This window comes from Phoca vitulina, unplaced genomic scaffold, assembly GCF_004348235.1.
Source record: "Phoca vitulina isolate PV1807 unplaced genomic scaffold, GSC_HSeal_1.0 scaffold12, whole genome shotgun sequence".
Taxonomy (NCBI): Eukaryota; Metazoa; Chordata; class Mammalia; order Carnivora; family Phocidae; genus Phoca; species Phoca vitulina.
Genome location: NW_022589715.1, coordinates 13327227 through 13340659, shown reverse-complemented (window position 1 = coordinate 13340659; position 13433 = coordinate 13327227). Strand labels below are relative to the sequence as shown.

Sequence of the window (13433 nt, the reverse complement as noted above, 5' to 3'; positions counted from 1 at the left end):
AACATCCAACAATATCTATACTTACGAACTCCATTCTTCTTATTTTTTTATTTGAGAGAAAGAGTGTGCGCACACAAGAAGGGCAGGCAGGCAGAGGGAGAGGGAGAAGCAGGCTTCCTGCTGAGCAGGGAGCCTGATGCGGGGCCAGATCCCAGGACCCTGGGATCACGACCTGAGCCGAAGGCAGATGCTTAACTGATTGAGCCACGCAGGCATCCCAAACCCCACTCTTTTGCCTTTTTCTACACTTAAAAAATCGAACTTTAAATTCCACCTCCAATTCTCCAAATAAGTTTACCATCTGCAGAGGATGTATCCTCACAAGATTCTAGAGAAATATGAAACTTGGATAATAATTAAGAGATGTACCATAATTTAACTAGTCTCTATTTGTAGGCACTTAAGTTATTTCCTATTTTAAACTATTTAAACAATACTGTGGTGTGGGTATGTCTAATTCTTAGAAAAGTCATAAAAGTGGAATTGCTAGGTCAAAGAGTCTACACATTTAAAATTTTGATTCCTACAAAAGCAAAACATTTCAATCAGTTAATGCAACTCAAGGAAGCACAGGTATGCAATGAAGAGAGGCTTTGACCCTCAGGGATAACCACAGCATCAGAAAGCTATGTATATTCAGTGGGAAAACACAGATTCCATTAAGCTAAACAACAATTTGTGGGCATTGCTGAAAATGACGATCTGAACTTCCTCTCCTACTGAAAATCAGGTTTGAACGTCTGAGGAAGATCAGCTGAATCTGGCAATACTCCCTAGCTCCTGTCCCAGTAGTTCCCAGTACATGAAGTGCCCCACTGCAGTTTCCTCACAGTGAAGGCAGACTAGGGTTGTTCAATCACAGGATTTTAGAGTCAGAAGAAACCTGTGGGATGCCACCTCCTCCCATGCGCTGCACCCTCCTCAACAAGACACTTGTACAACCTACAAAAACGGATTCTGCCTGGGTGGGGTTTCAGGACATCCCTAACGTGGGTTTCATGCACCTTTAAGAGCTGCTATGTGACAAAGGGGTCTGTCGGGAGGTCAAATAACTTGGGGAAGGCTGGATCACAGTGGAGTATCTTGGCTATAAGGATCCTCATTTTAAAATGCTGATGTGCATCGTGGGGCTTGGGGGGCACTCTGGAGCACCTGCAGAAGGTCACAAGCTTACGGTGCTCCTCACGGGATCACTAGTACGTAGCAACCGTAGAGGCACCGGCCTCACTGCTTGGCTCCCTTTGGCCAGGAACATGGCCAGACCCTTGCTGAGAACACATCACCTGCTCCCCAGAGTTACTGACCTGTGTCACCTGCAGCCTCTTCAGACAGCAGAGGCCACGTGGTCTCCACCTTGGTACTGTGCTCGCCATAGGCATGGTCATTGGCATGAGGCTGAGTTCCCAACAAGTAAATGTTTGCTAAATACTAAAATCCCAATCCTGGAACCACTGAACACTACGGTCATCTTGTTCCTAATGCACAGAATTTTGGGTGGCACCATCATACTCTCATAGCCGCAGTAAAAGATTACTTCAGAAGAATGCATTTGGCAAACGTGGTGGAAGGCTACTTAAGTGCTAGACATTTGCCCCAAAGAAACAGTTATCTTTTAGAATTCTGACCATCTTTGTTCTCCATCTATGAACGTTTTCTAAGGCGCACTAAGAGCTAAATAAAGCAGCAATTCCCAACCTTGAAATTGTTTTAGGGGCTATTTATAGGTAAGTGTAGGAAAATCCACCTTTGTGGTTAACCGTTAACCATTAAACTAAATTAAACAGGCTTTCTAAACACAGTGTGGGGGCGCCTGGGTGGCTCAGTTGGTTAAGCGACTGCCTTCGGCTCAGGTCATGATCCTGGAGTCCCTGGATCGAGTCCCGCATCGGGCTCCCTGCTCAGCAGGGAGTCTGCTTCTCCCTCTGACCCTCCTCCCTCTCATGCTCTCTGTCTCTCATTCTCTCTCTCTCAAATAAATAAATAAAATCTTTAAAAAAATAAAATAAAAAAAAATAAACACAGTGTGGTATCGCTGGAAAAACTGGAGAAATTCAAATAAAGTCTGTAGTTCATTGAATGGTAGCATACTAAGTGAATTTTTTAGTTTGGACAAGTACACTATGGTGATGAGATGGTGCATGAGGGGACAATCAATAAAGAGTACATGAGAACTCTCTGTACTATCTTTGCAACTCTTCTGCAAGCCTAAAATTAGTCTAAGGTAAAAGGTCTGACCCACGCTTTAATAACCTTTCAATAAAAATATTTTATAGTTATACGAAAAAAAATAACAAAATAAAAGGTCTGAGAGTCTGTGTCCCCTCAAGTTTCATGTGTTAAAATCCTACCCCCCCCCATGTGATGGTATTGGAGGTGGGGCCTTTGGGCAGTGATTAGGTCATGAGAGCAGAACTCTCATGATCAGGACTGGTGCCCTTATAAAAAGACCCCAGAAAGCTCCCTTGCCCCTTTCTGTCATGTGAGGGCTACAGGGAGACGATTGCTGTCAGTGAGGAAGCAGGCCCTCACAGGACATCAGATTTGCCAGCACCAAAATCTTGGACTTCCTAACCTCGAGAACCATGAAAAATAAACGTCTGTTGTTTAGACATCACCCATTCTATGATATTTTTGTTATGGCAGCCTAAACGGACTGAGATAGTTATTAACTCCAAGCCTTGCCAGGGTCCTCAATGTAAAAGATTACGCATCGCTAGGAACAGAACTTATTTCCCTGCCTAGTCCATATTCTCAAGCTCTGGAATAAGGTTTAGTAACAATAGGCTATGGACTTTCACTCATGAAATCTTCTCAACTCTGGGCAAGAAGTTTTGTTATTGCCACTATATGGAGTTGAAAATGAAATTCCAGAGGCGCCTGGGTGGCTCAGTGGTTAAGCGTCTGCTTTCGGCTCAGGTCATGATCCCAGGGTCTTGGGATCGAGCCCCGCATCGGGCTCCCTGCTCCGCGGGAAGCCTGCTTCTCCCTCTCCCACTCCCCCTGCTTGTGTTCCTGCCCTCGCTATCTCTTGCTCTCTGTCAAATAAATAAATAAAATCTTTAAAAAAAAAAAAAAAGAAAGAAAATGAAATTCCAGGGACCTTCTGTAAGCCACTCAGAATAAATAGCAGGGTGAGGGGTCACTCCCAGGTTATGCTTTTTCCATCCTGGCACACTGACTGCATCACAAAAAATCAACAGTTAACATCTACAGAGCATACTATACATGGCAGGCACTGGTCTCTATTTGATATGGAATATCTTATTTAATCTTCACCACTTCAAAAGAAAAAACAAAAAACCTATTTAAACAATCTTATGACTACAAAAATAAAAAAGAAGACATACAGATGACCAACAGACACATGAAAAGACGCTCAACATCACAAATCATCAGGGAAATGCAAATCAAAACCACAATGAGATATCTCCTTACACCTGTCAGAATGGCTAGTATCAAAAAGACAAGGGCGCCTGGGTGGCTCAGTTGGTTAAGCGACTGCCTTCGGCTCAGGTCATGATCCCGGAGTCCTGGGATCGAGTCCCACATCGGGCTCCCGGCTCAGCAGGGAGCCTGCTTCTCCCTCTGACCCTATCCCCTCTCATGCTGTTTCTCTCTCTCTGTCAAATAAATAAATAAACAAACAAAATCTTTAAAAAAAAAAAAAGACAAGAAAAAGCAAGTGTTGGCAAGGATGTGAAGGAAAAAAAAACCCTCGTACACTGTTGGTGGGAATGTAAATTATTATAGTCACTGTGGTAAACAGCATGGAGGTTCCTTAAAAAATTAAAAATAAAAATACCATATGACCCTATAATTCCACTACTGGGTATTTGGGCAAGGAAAAGAAAACACTAACTTGAAAAGATACACACACTCCTATGTTTATTACATCATTATTTACAATAGCCAAGATAGGAAAGCAACTTAAATGTCCATCAACAGACTAACAGGTAAGGAAAATATGGTGAATATATTACACAATAGAATATTACACAGCCATAAAAAGGAGGAGATCGAGCCACTTGCAATAACATGGATGGACCTAGAAACTATTACGCTTAGTGAAATAAATCAGATTGAAAAAGACAAATACCATATGATGCCATTCATAAGTGAAACCTAAAAAAAAAATGAATAAACAAAAAGTACAATCAGAACTATAAGTACAGAGAACAAACTGATGGTTGCCAGAGGGGAGAAGGGTGGGGGGTTGAGCAAAATGCGTGAAGGAGATACAGGCTTCCAGTTATGGAATGAGTAAGTCACAGGAATAAAAGGCATAGCATAAGGAATACGGTCAATGACATTGTGATAGTGTTGTATGGTGACAGATGGTAGCTACACCTGTGGTGAGCACAGCATAGTGTATAAACTTATCAAACCACTGTGTTGTACCACTGAAACTAATGTAACGTGTCAAATAAAAAAATTTTTAAATAAATGGAAGATTTAAAAATAGAAGTACTAAGTCTCTCAAATTTTTTCCCAAGTACCTCACTGGCAGAGCAGAGCTGAGTAGGGGACACTCTACTCCAGGAATCTGAGTGGACAGCCAGGAGCAGCCTGTGAAAAGTGCTGACGTTCTTTGAATGGTCACAGTTTTTCTTTAAAACTCACCTACAGGGCGCCTGGGTGGCTCACTTGGTTAAGTGTCTGCCTTCGGCTCAGGTCGGACTCCCTATTCAGTGTGGAGTCTGCTTCTCCCTCTACCCTTCCCCCCCCCAGCTCGTGCACTCGCTCTCTCTCCCTCTAATAAATTAAAAAACAAAAACAAAAAACGCGACAATAAAGTGGTTCTAAGTATGTGCCAAGTAGATTTCTTAACTTCTTCCTCAAGAATCTTCCAGAAAAATGACCGCCTGAGGCAAGATGTACCTCATTCAACCCATGGGGCACTGCCTTATAATGTAGCTCAGCCTATCAGTTCTAGATGAGAGGCCAGGGCTGGGCACTCACTAGGGTCCCCTCCAACCATCCCAGGCTTGGACCCCGCCCCACTGCTGGCCCACAACAAACACACAGGCGAGAAACGTGATAACGACCAGGTATTCCCCAGGGTCGAGACACATCTGTTGGCCATGGACCTCCCAGGGCCCAGCCTGCTTACCCAGGGGCTCTGTGTCCTTCTGGTCAGCCTTCTTGTGCACCATGGCTGGGTATGTGACTGTCAGCTTGCTGTTGTGCTCCTTTCGGACAACTGACCGCCCGGTCCTACATGTGAGAACAGTTGTGACTCAGGAGAGAAAAACCTCAACAAGGCATTGAGGAACAGCCATGAGTGACCGGCCAGAGGCTTCTGGGGAAAGGGGGAGGCAAGAGCCTGATACTCACTTGCAGTGGGGACACCGCTTAGCAGTCATATGTGCCTTCCAGAAGTAAGCAATGAGTTTGCTCCTGCTCTCACAAACATTTTTCACCTGTTGAGAAAGGGCAAAAAACCTTGCAGTACCATTTGAAGAACCCTGGAGTACATATTCACTTTATAGTTTTTACCTTTAAAAAAAAAAAAAAAACACCAGATGAAGCCATCCTCTTCCTTAAGTAACATTCTCCACAGAACTCTTAATATAGCCAAACTCTGCCAATTACTAAGTGACTTCTTTAAGCCTTAAATTTCCTCAACCATAACATGAGAATGAGAATAACTACCTCACCAAGCTGTTACTAAGAGCTCATGAATGCAGTGGGGGGGCTTGGAATACAGTAAGTCCTCAAGAAATGCTAGTTAATTTAAAACAAACCTCTCCGTATGCAGCTAGTACACCTTCCCTGCTGCCTCCCTCGGATGGCCCTCAGGGTCCTAAGAAAGGCACATCCACAGTTGAGCTACACGAATGGGTCTGAGCCTGGCTGCAAACGAAACCTTCCTGGGAGCTTTTGTAACTTCCATCGGACTCTACCCTAGACCAGTGAAATCGGAATCTCGGGTGTGAAACTTGGGCAGAAGGTAAATTAGATTTTAAGATCAGTACTTGAAAGATGAGTACCAGTGCTGTGGGGGTGGGGAGGTGAGGAGGTAGCAATGGCTTACGGTAGATTGGAGAGAGAAAGAAGAAAAGGACCCGGACACCACTCTCAAAGTGGGACAGCGGATACCACAACCTTGCTGTACCTACACCACCTAACTTCACTGAATCCTCTCATTAGTCCTGCAGGCACGTGTTGAAGAAGAGGACACAGAAGCTCAGGGACAGCAGGTAACTTGTGATGTCACAGGCCGCTAAGAGATGCAAACCCAGGTCTGCCTTGGGGAAGCCGAGAGTATACACAAATGACAGAGTACAGGGATCTGTGATAATTACGCTAAAAACCAAGTGTTATGGGGAAAGAGACAGGATAACTCACGTGTGCACCGTGGGATCCCAACAGATTGTTCTGTACAATTTTGGCCGTGTACTGTTCTAACTCTTCCTGAATCTCGAAGGCAGTAGGATCAGCATTTTCTTCTAGAAACTGAAAAACAAACAGAAAAACCATACTACCGAAGTAAAGCAAGCCTATGATTGGCAGCATTACGGCGGCCAGCCAATCCCAGGGTGGGAGGGTTTAGTTCGAGGGAAGAGAAGGAAACCTCATGCTGTGTTGCATTTTCAAAACAGTGAAGCAACACTGCTGTTAAAAAAAAAAAAAATCAAAAACATCTTGCTTCCAACAATGGTGAGCTAAGTTATTCAGACCAAACCTAAGGCTGCAAAGAACCAAGATAGGATACAATGCTAAAAAATATTTAAAGCTCCGAAAAGCTGACAGGACAGTGAGGAACAGGCAGACGGAACTGAAGGGGAGCCAGGAAGCTAGGAGGTCAAACAGCACGGGGGCCATGTTTGCTCTGACGCGGGGCTGCAGCATGGCGCAGCTCCTGGGCAGCCCACGGTGTAGTTATGTGCCCCTGCAGAAGGCACTGCGACTTCCATGATGCTCCCTGGAGCTGCACAACATGGCAGTCCCAACTTTGGGTGCATTTTCCAACTCACTCATTTTGAACTTTTCATTTCGAAGACCTCAAATGATAAAGGAGACGGAAATCAGAGCCCAGAGTTAGTTCAAGGACAGAACTCTACCAGGACACCTATCCATCCCACAAACACAGGAAGCTGGGAACTCAGAGGGTTACACCCTTAGGAACCAGACTGGGCCTGACAGAACTGCAGCCTGGATTCCAAATGCCCAGGCAGCCTAGGGAGCCCTCAGCTTTGAACCAGGCCTACAATGGTTCCAGGCCACCACGTACATGGCAGGAAAAATAGGAATCCTCTCTGGAGAAAGGCAGTATCATCCTAGGCCTCAAATTGGTCCTACTGAGATTTTCTAAGTACAATGGTTAAAAAAAACCCTAAACACCAGTCAAAAATAAACACACAAGGACAGGGGAAAGAGACAGGGTTTCTGGGGACTTGGATAATATCTTGACAATGAAGGTGACCATATGGGTGACAGTTACTTTGTAACCATTTGTTAGACTATGGGATTCATACACTTCTGTGTATATTTTACAAAAAAAAAAAAATTTAAGGTGGTAAGCATCATGAATTTTATGCCAACAAATCTGAAACTTTACATGAAATGGACCAGAAAAATACCTAGAAAAATAGGATTTACTCTGAGTAAAGTTTTAAGAAGATCCTCCTCTCCCTCTCTCTCGGACGAATTTGACTTTGGGTTCATTTTTTGGCTCTGTTCCCTGGAAACCACATATGCTTACATGTCCATACCAAACTTCTAATTCCAATCCAACACCATAGGATTAATTCTGAATCTTTTCTCTTTCATGTATTTGTAACTCCCTCCTCTAATAGTGTGAAATCTGGCCTGCTTTATCCTTAAAATATGTACTTATTGGATCAATCCCCCTCCCTGTATGTAACCCCTCTCCCATCACTGCTGCCCACCCCTCCCATGCACGGATCCCTCTCACTCAACTTGGGGTCACACCCCACTCTAGGCCACCCTCCTTGTGGAACCCCTCCTCATCCTATTTGGATGCTCACATCCCTCACTGGGCCATCCAGCATGGGCACTTTCTCACTTGACTTGGGCACTCAACCCCTATGCTGAGCTCTTATCCCTAAATGAACACCTTCCTCACCCTTTATGAGCTCTGACATTCCATGCTGGGCTGCCCACACATGCAGCAATGTTCTCCTCTTGCATGCTTTTCTCCTCTTGCTTGGGCTCTGACAAGCCACCTAAGGCTACACCTCTGTGTAGAATCCTATCTGCTCTGTCCACCTAATGTCTTTAAGACTAAATTATTCAGGAAAGGGAAGTCGAAAGGAAAGGTGAAAGGTTCCCCTTGTGACAAGAAATAAGACAAGGATGCCCGCTACCTCTTCAACACAGTAACGTAGATCCTAGCCACCAAAATAAGGTAAAAGAAAACATATTTAAGGGTTGGAAAGAAACAAAACTGCGATTATTCACAGATGATAAGACTGTGTTGAAAATCAACAAGAATCTACAGGTAAAGCATTAGAATTAATGATACTTTTGCTAGGTTGTTTCAGACAAAAATCAATACACAAAAACCACTAATATTTTGATCTACAAACAGAAAATGAATTTTACATAAGATACTTAATACTAGCACCAGAAAATCTGAAAGAATTTTGTATCGCAAAGAGAAAAATGTCTCTATGATAGATCTGGTGGTCCCCATCTTATCCAAGGAATCAAACTCAGCATTACCAATAATAAAACCACCTGGCAGCATGTGCCTCCTGAAATGACACGGTACAATGTCCCTCACATGGTACAGGCTGTATTCCTACCAAAATGTGAATCTAGTGAGGAAATAATCAGACAAAAACCGAATGTGAGAAGTCCTACAAAACAACTGGCTTTGAGTCTTCAAAAAATGTCAATACCATGAAAAACAATTTTCTGTACTAAAACAAACAAAAGAAATGTAACTATCCAAAGCAATGCATAAGCCTCCACTGGCTCCCAGGTCCAGAAAAAAACCTCACTGATAGGTAAAATGGTACTTCAATGTTGTTTTCGCTAACATTTCTTCAATTTCTCTTAGGGCTTCATGTTTTCACACCTAGCTATTGGTATGTAGTTGTAAAACGTAAAGATCAAACATTCTGGTGACTATTAGGATGACAAGTCTAGGGACAACACACAAACAGGTCTGTTCCTACTGCTTTGGCTCGCCTGATTTCCATGACAGCCACCACCCACCTACCCTGTTCAGAATTCTCTCAAGCTCGTAGACTGCTTGTAGGGCACCCACTTCCAGAACTCGCAGCTGGCAGACTAAGAGGTGAATCACAGCCCGGGGGCAGGTCAGCATGTGACAGTTTAAACAGGAGCCCCGGAGCAGCAGGTAGAGTTTCTGAAGAGAGGGAAGAAAAAGCAGGATAATTAGAAAGAAACATAATAATCAAGGTAATTTTCAATGTATTTAAGATTTTTGTTTTTATGAAGCCAGTTTATTCATTTGAGAATTCCACTTCTGGGGCACCTGGGTGGCTCAGTCGGTTAAATGTCCAACACTTGATTTTGGCTCAACTTATGATCTCAGGGTCATGGGATCCAGCCCCGCGTAGGGCTCTGCGCTTGGCGGGGAGCCTGCTCAAGATTCTCTTCCTTTCTCTCTGCCCCTCTCCTGGCTCACGTGTGTGCACACACTTTTTCTAAATAAATAAAATCTTTAAAAAAAAAAAAAATTCCACTTCCCCTGATAGACCTGGAAAGGCCTCTGTGACCCTATGAACTAGATAAATATTCCTGTATATTTCTTCTTATCGTTTCATTTTAATCCCTTAAAAGTTGAAATTTACTCTGGGTCTGAGGTAGGGAGCTACTTTCATTTTATTTAACTAAGTACCAGATACTACTTTTAGTATTTAAATACTTCATTTAAAATATTTAATATTTAAGGGGCACCTGGCTGGCTCAGTCAGTGGAGCATGCGACTCTTGATCTGGGGGTTATGAGTTCCAGGCCCATGTTTGGTGTAAAGATTACTTAAAAATAAAATCTTTAAATAGATAAATGAAACATTAAATATTCAAAATATTTAGTATTTAAATATATACCAAACTTTAGTTAAATATTTGGTATTTAACTAAATACTGTATTTAACTAAGACAATTCTTTTCTCAGTACGATTAACAGAAAAAAAAATCACAAATACTGTCATCTGTAGAGTTTTAGAACAAATCCTGGAGGCTAGGTTAACTGACAGAAAAAGCTGAAAATACACAAGTAGGACTCTAGACAGAAGCCTCATACTTAGCTCACTGTCTGGCCTTCTGGGCTTTGCTCTTCTTGCAACCAAGCAAAAGCCTACAAATTCATTAGAAGAGCTCAGGGAAGGCTTGGAGAACTCCAGAAGTCCTATTGTCAGGGAGGCTTTGCCCAGATTTCTGAAGGACATGAAGGCCCTGAAATCTCAGGTGTAGGGGATGAATTCCAATGCTTTTTCCCTTGTGAATAGAACCAAGCTGTGGTTCTTCTCAACTGGAATCAAACTGAAATTCATTTAGTTAGGGCTATAGGCCCAGTTGGATTTACTGGATTTGGCTCCTCAAGGTTTTAAATCTCATGGTAGAGAGCACTTGAACTCTGTGGCTAGAGCTAACTTCCTTGGACACCTCTTGTGAGGCCAGGGGTGGCACTCACAAATGCCACCAGCAGCCCCGAACCCCACACAGACAGAGCAGCCCAGGGCAGAACGTACATCAAAGAGGAGAGGGTTGTACACCGTGAGCGGAAGCTCAATGTGGCCCAGGTGGCCAGAGCAGTTGTTGAAGTCCTGCACACAGGTGGAGCACACCTCTTTGGAATCCGCAGGGCCCAAAGCTAAATCGTACAGGCCGTTCACCGACGGGTTCCCCAGGCTGTCCAGGTAACGAGGGTTTGTAATGGACTTAACACTTAATTTCCTAAGGAGATAAAAGAAAGACCAAGGGAAAACTAAGGTTACCCAACTTCTCCAATGTTTCTTCTTTGGTGCTTCGGGGTTAAATGATGATTTCATGTTTGTTTCCTCAGACATGCTGACAGCTTCAGAGTGTAGAATCTGTGTATGCCTTGCTCACCACTGCAGCTCAATGCTTAGAGCCTGCATACGACAGCTGCTGGATAAATATATGCTTAACAGATAAGAGTGGTAAAATATTTAAATACAGATTTAGTGCAAATCTTGCATTGAGTACAGTGGAGACTGCTTACAAATAAGTTAAGTACCTACACATGCTACATGCTTTACAAGCAGCATTTAGTCTGACTTTAACCCTCTGAGAGGGGCATCACTATATGCATTTTTCCGAGGAGGAAATTGAGGGTCAGAACAGTTAGGTGATTTAACCCAGGTAACACAGCCAGGATGGGGGGAGGACAGAGGCAGGACATGGACCACACTTAACTCCAAAGCCCACACAGTTCAGTAAAGAAAAGATAACCCAATAATCCCTGCGTGCAGAAGTAGTAAATTGAAGTTAAACACAAATATGCAAAACTTTGAGAAGTGTAACCTGTTTCACTGTAAGTTTCATCCCAATATTTTATGTTTGGTTTAAAGGGGGCTCCCATAGGATACCTAACTACTTTTACCAAAGTACATTCATGCCAAGTGTGCTTTTTAAATTTTTTTTTACTTTGGAAATAAAGACAATTATCCAAATCTCACAACCTAGAAAAAAAAAACTGGTAACATTCATAGACATATCTCTTTGGATATATTTTTAGAAACATAGCTGGGATCATTTGGTATTTCTAGCATAGCATTTGTCTATTTTCACTTAGCGTTAAATAAGTGTTTTTATGTCACTAAAATTCTTCAGAAACATAGTTCTTAAGAGTTATAAAACCTTTCATTATGTGGCAATTAGTAATTCATTTAACCAAATTCTATTTTAAATAAGCTTATGAAACCTATCTGCATAAAGATTTTTGCACAGGATACTTCAAACTTTTAACTATGTCCTAAAAATATAATTATTTCCTCAGTGGAGTGGAATCCCTGAACAAAGGGTGCAAAATGTTTGAAACTCCTGATATATTCTACTACCTTCCATTCTAGAAAAGGTGCGCTAATAGTGATTGCCTGTCTTCACTAGCACTGAATCTTAGCACTTAAAAATCTTTCCAGGGGCTCCTGGCTGGCTCAGTCAGTAGAGAAGGCGACTCCTGATCTCAGGGCCGTGAGTTTGAGCCCCACGTTGGGCATGGAGCCTACTTAAAAAAAAAAAAAAATTTTTGTTAAAAAAAAATCTTTCCAAATTTCAGGTGGACAAATGCTACTCCACTCTCACATTAATTTTTTTATTATATTTTTTCAGGTTGTTTTAGTCCTTTACTTATTTTGAATTGAAATCTTAATGTTTTCGTTACTGTACTACATGAGCTCCTCACACATGAGAACATTAATCTTTTACTATAATGGTGGCAAATACTTTTCCCAGTTTATAATTTGGCTTTTGTTATTTTTCACGTTAAAGGTTTAAAAATTCTTTAACAGCTCCGTTGAGATATAACCCACATATTACACAATTCATCCTTTTAAAGTGTACACTCAATGGTTTTTAGCATATCTAGAGTTGTACAATTATCACCAGTCTATTTAGAGTATTTTCATCCCCACTAAGAGAAACCTTGTACCCATTAGATGTCACTCTCTGTCACAGAAATAAAAAAACCTGAAAACAGTAAGGTCCTGCAAATAAACAGTTCCGAGGGTGTTGTCAAGACTCCCAAATGCTATGGTGATCAAAATGAGGATTTAAGAGAGTCCCCTTGATTTAGTTAACTAGGCAAAGAATATAGAAGGTCCCAGCAAAGAAAAGTCGTCGCTTTCAATGAGTCTTGAAGAATAACCATTTTGACTATGTGTTTAATTAATCACATCAGAGACGTTACAACTCCACAAACGCTGGTTAATTACCAAAGAAACTGATGGAAGCTAAAGTTGCAACCTGGGAACCTCCTCCCCAACGCAAATTCTAATCTTGCCCCCCTGGGTTCTAGGCAGTGCACGCCAACCCAAGACGTTTCTGGAACTACGGGTCCCAAAAGGCCACGCGCCAGACACCACTGACTCAGAAGATAAATTGAGCGCAAGACCTTTTGGGAACCGTAGTTTACGGCGCCGACCTCAACACGCAGGCTCTGCATGCTTCCCACCAACTCCTTACTTGAGTTCTTCGGCCGAATACATCCCGAAGGAAATGCCCTGCAGCCTCCGCCAGGGCATGTTCTTTGAGCCCAACATCCTCCAGGTAAGTTTCGAGTTCTGACACCCAGAGAGAGGTTCCAATCACCACCAGCAACTTAACTCAGCCTCAAGCACGCAGCCACCGTGTGATTTAAAATGCGCTTGCGCGCGAGGAAAGCTCGCTGGTTTGAGATTTACGTGGACGAGACCACTTCCACTGTAGGGGGGGGAAGTAATTTGATGACTTTCGCTCAAGACATATAAGTCA

At 42.7% G+C, this 13433-nt stretch overlaps 1 protein-coding gene across 2 annotated transcripts in view; it reads right to left on the bottom strand.

Moving 5' to 3' along the window:
• POLR1A (RNA polymerase I subunit A) overlaps positions 1-13310 on the bottom strand; it is an 82495-nt gene extending 69185 nt beyond the window's left edge. For both annotated transcript variants that reach the window (XM_032410528.1, XM_032410527.1), the window contains exons 1-6: positions 13146-13310; positions 10691-10895; positions 9191-9340; positions 6349-6456; positions 5335-5420; positions 5111-5214 (exon numbers count right to left, since the gene is read on the bottom strand). In XM_032410528.1, the coding sequence (XP_032266419.1) occupies positions 5111-5214; positions 5335-5420; positions 6349-6456; positions 9191-9340; positions 10691-10895; positions 13146-13222 (730 nt within the window). In that variant the 5' untranslated portion in view covers positions 13223-13310. The remainder of the gene's footprint in view (positions 1-5110; positions 5215-5334; positions 5421-6348; positions 6457-9190; positions 9341-10690; positions 10896-13145) is intronic.
• Positions 13311-13433: the final 123 nt, after the last annotated feature.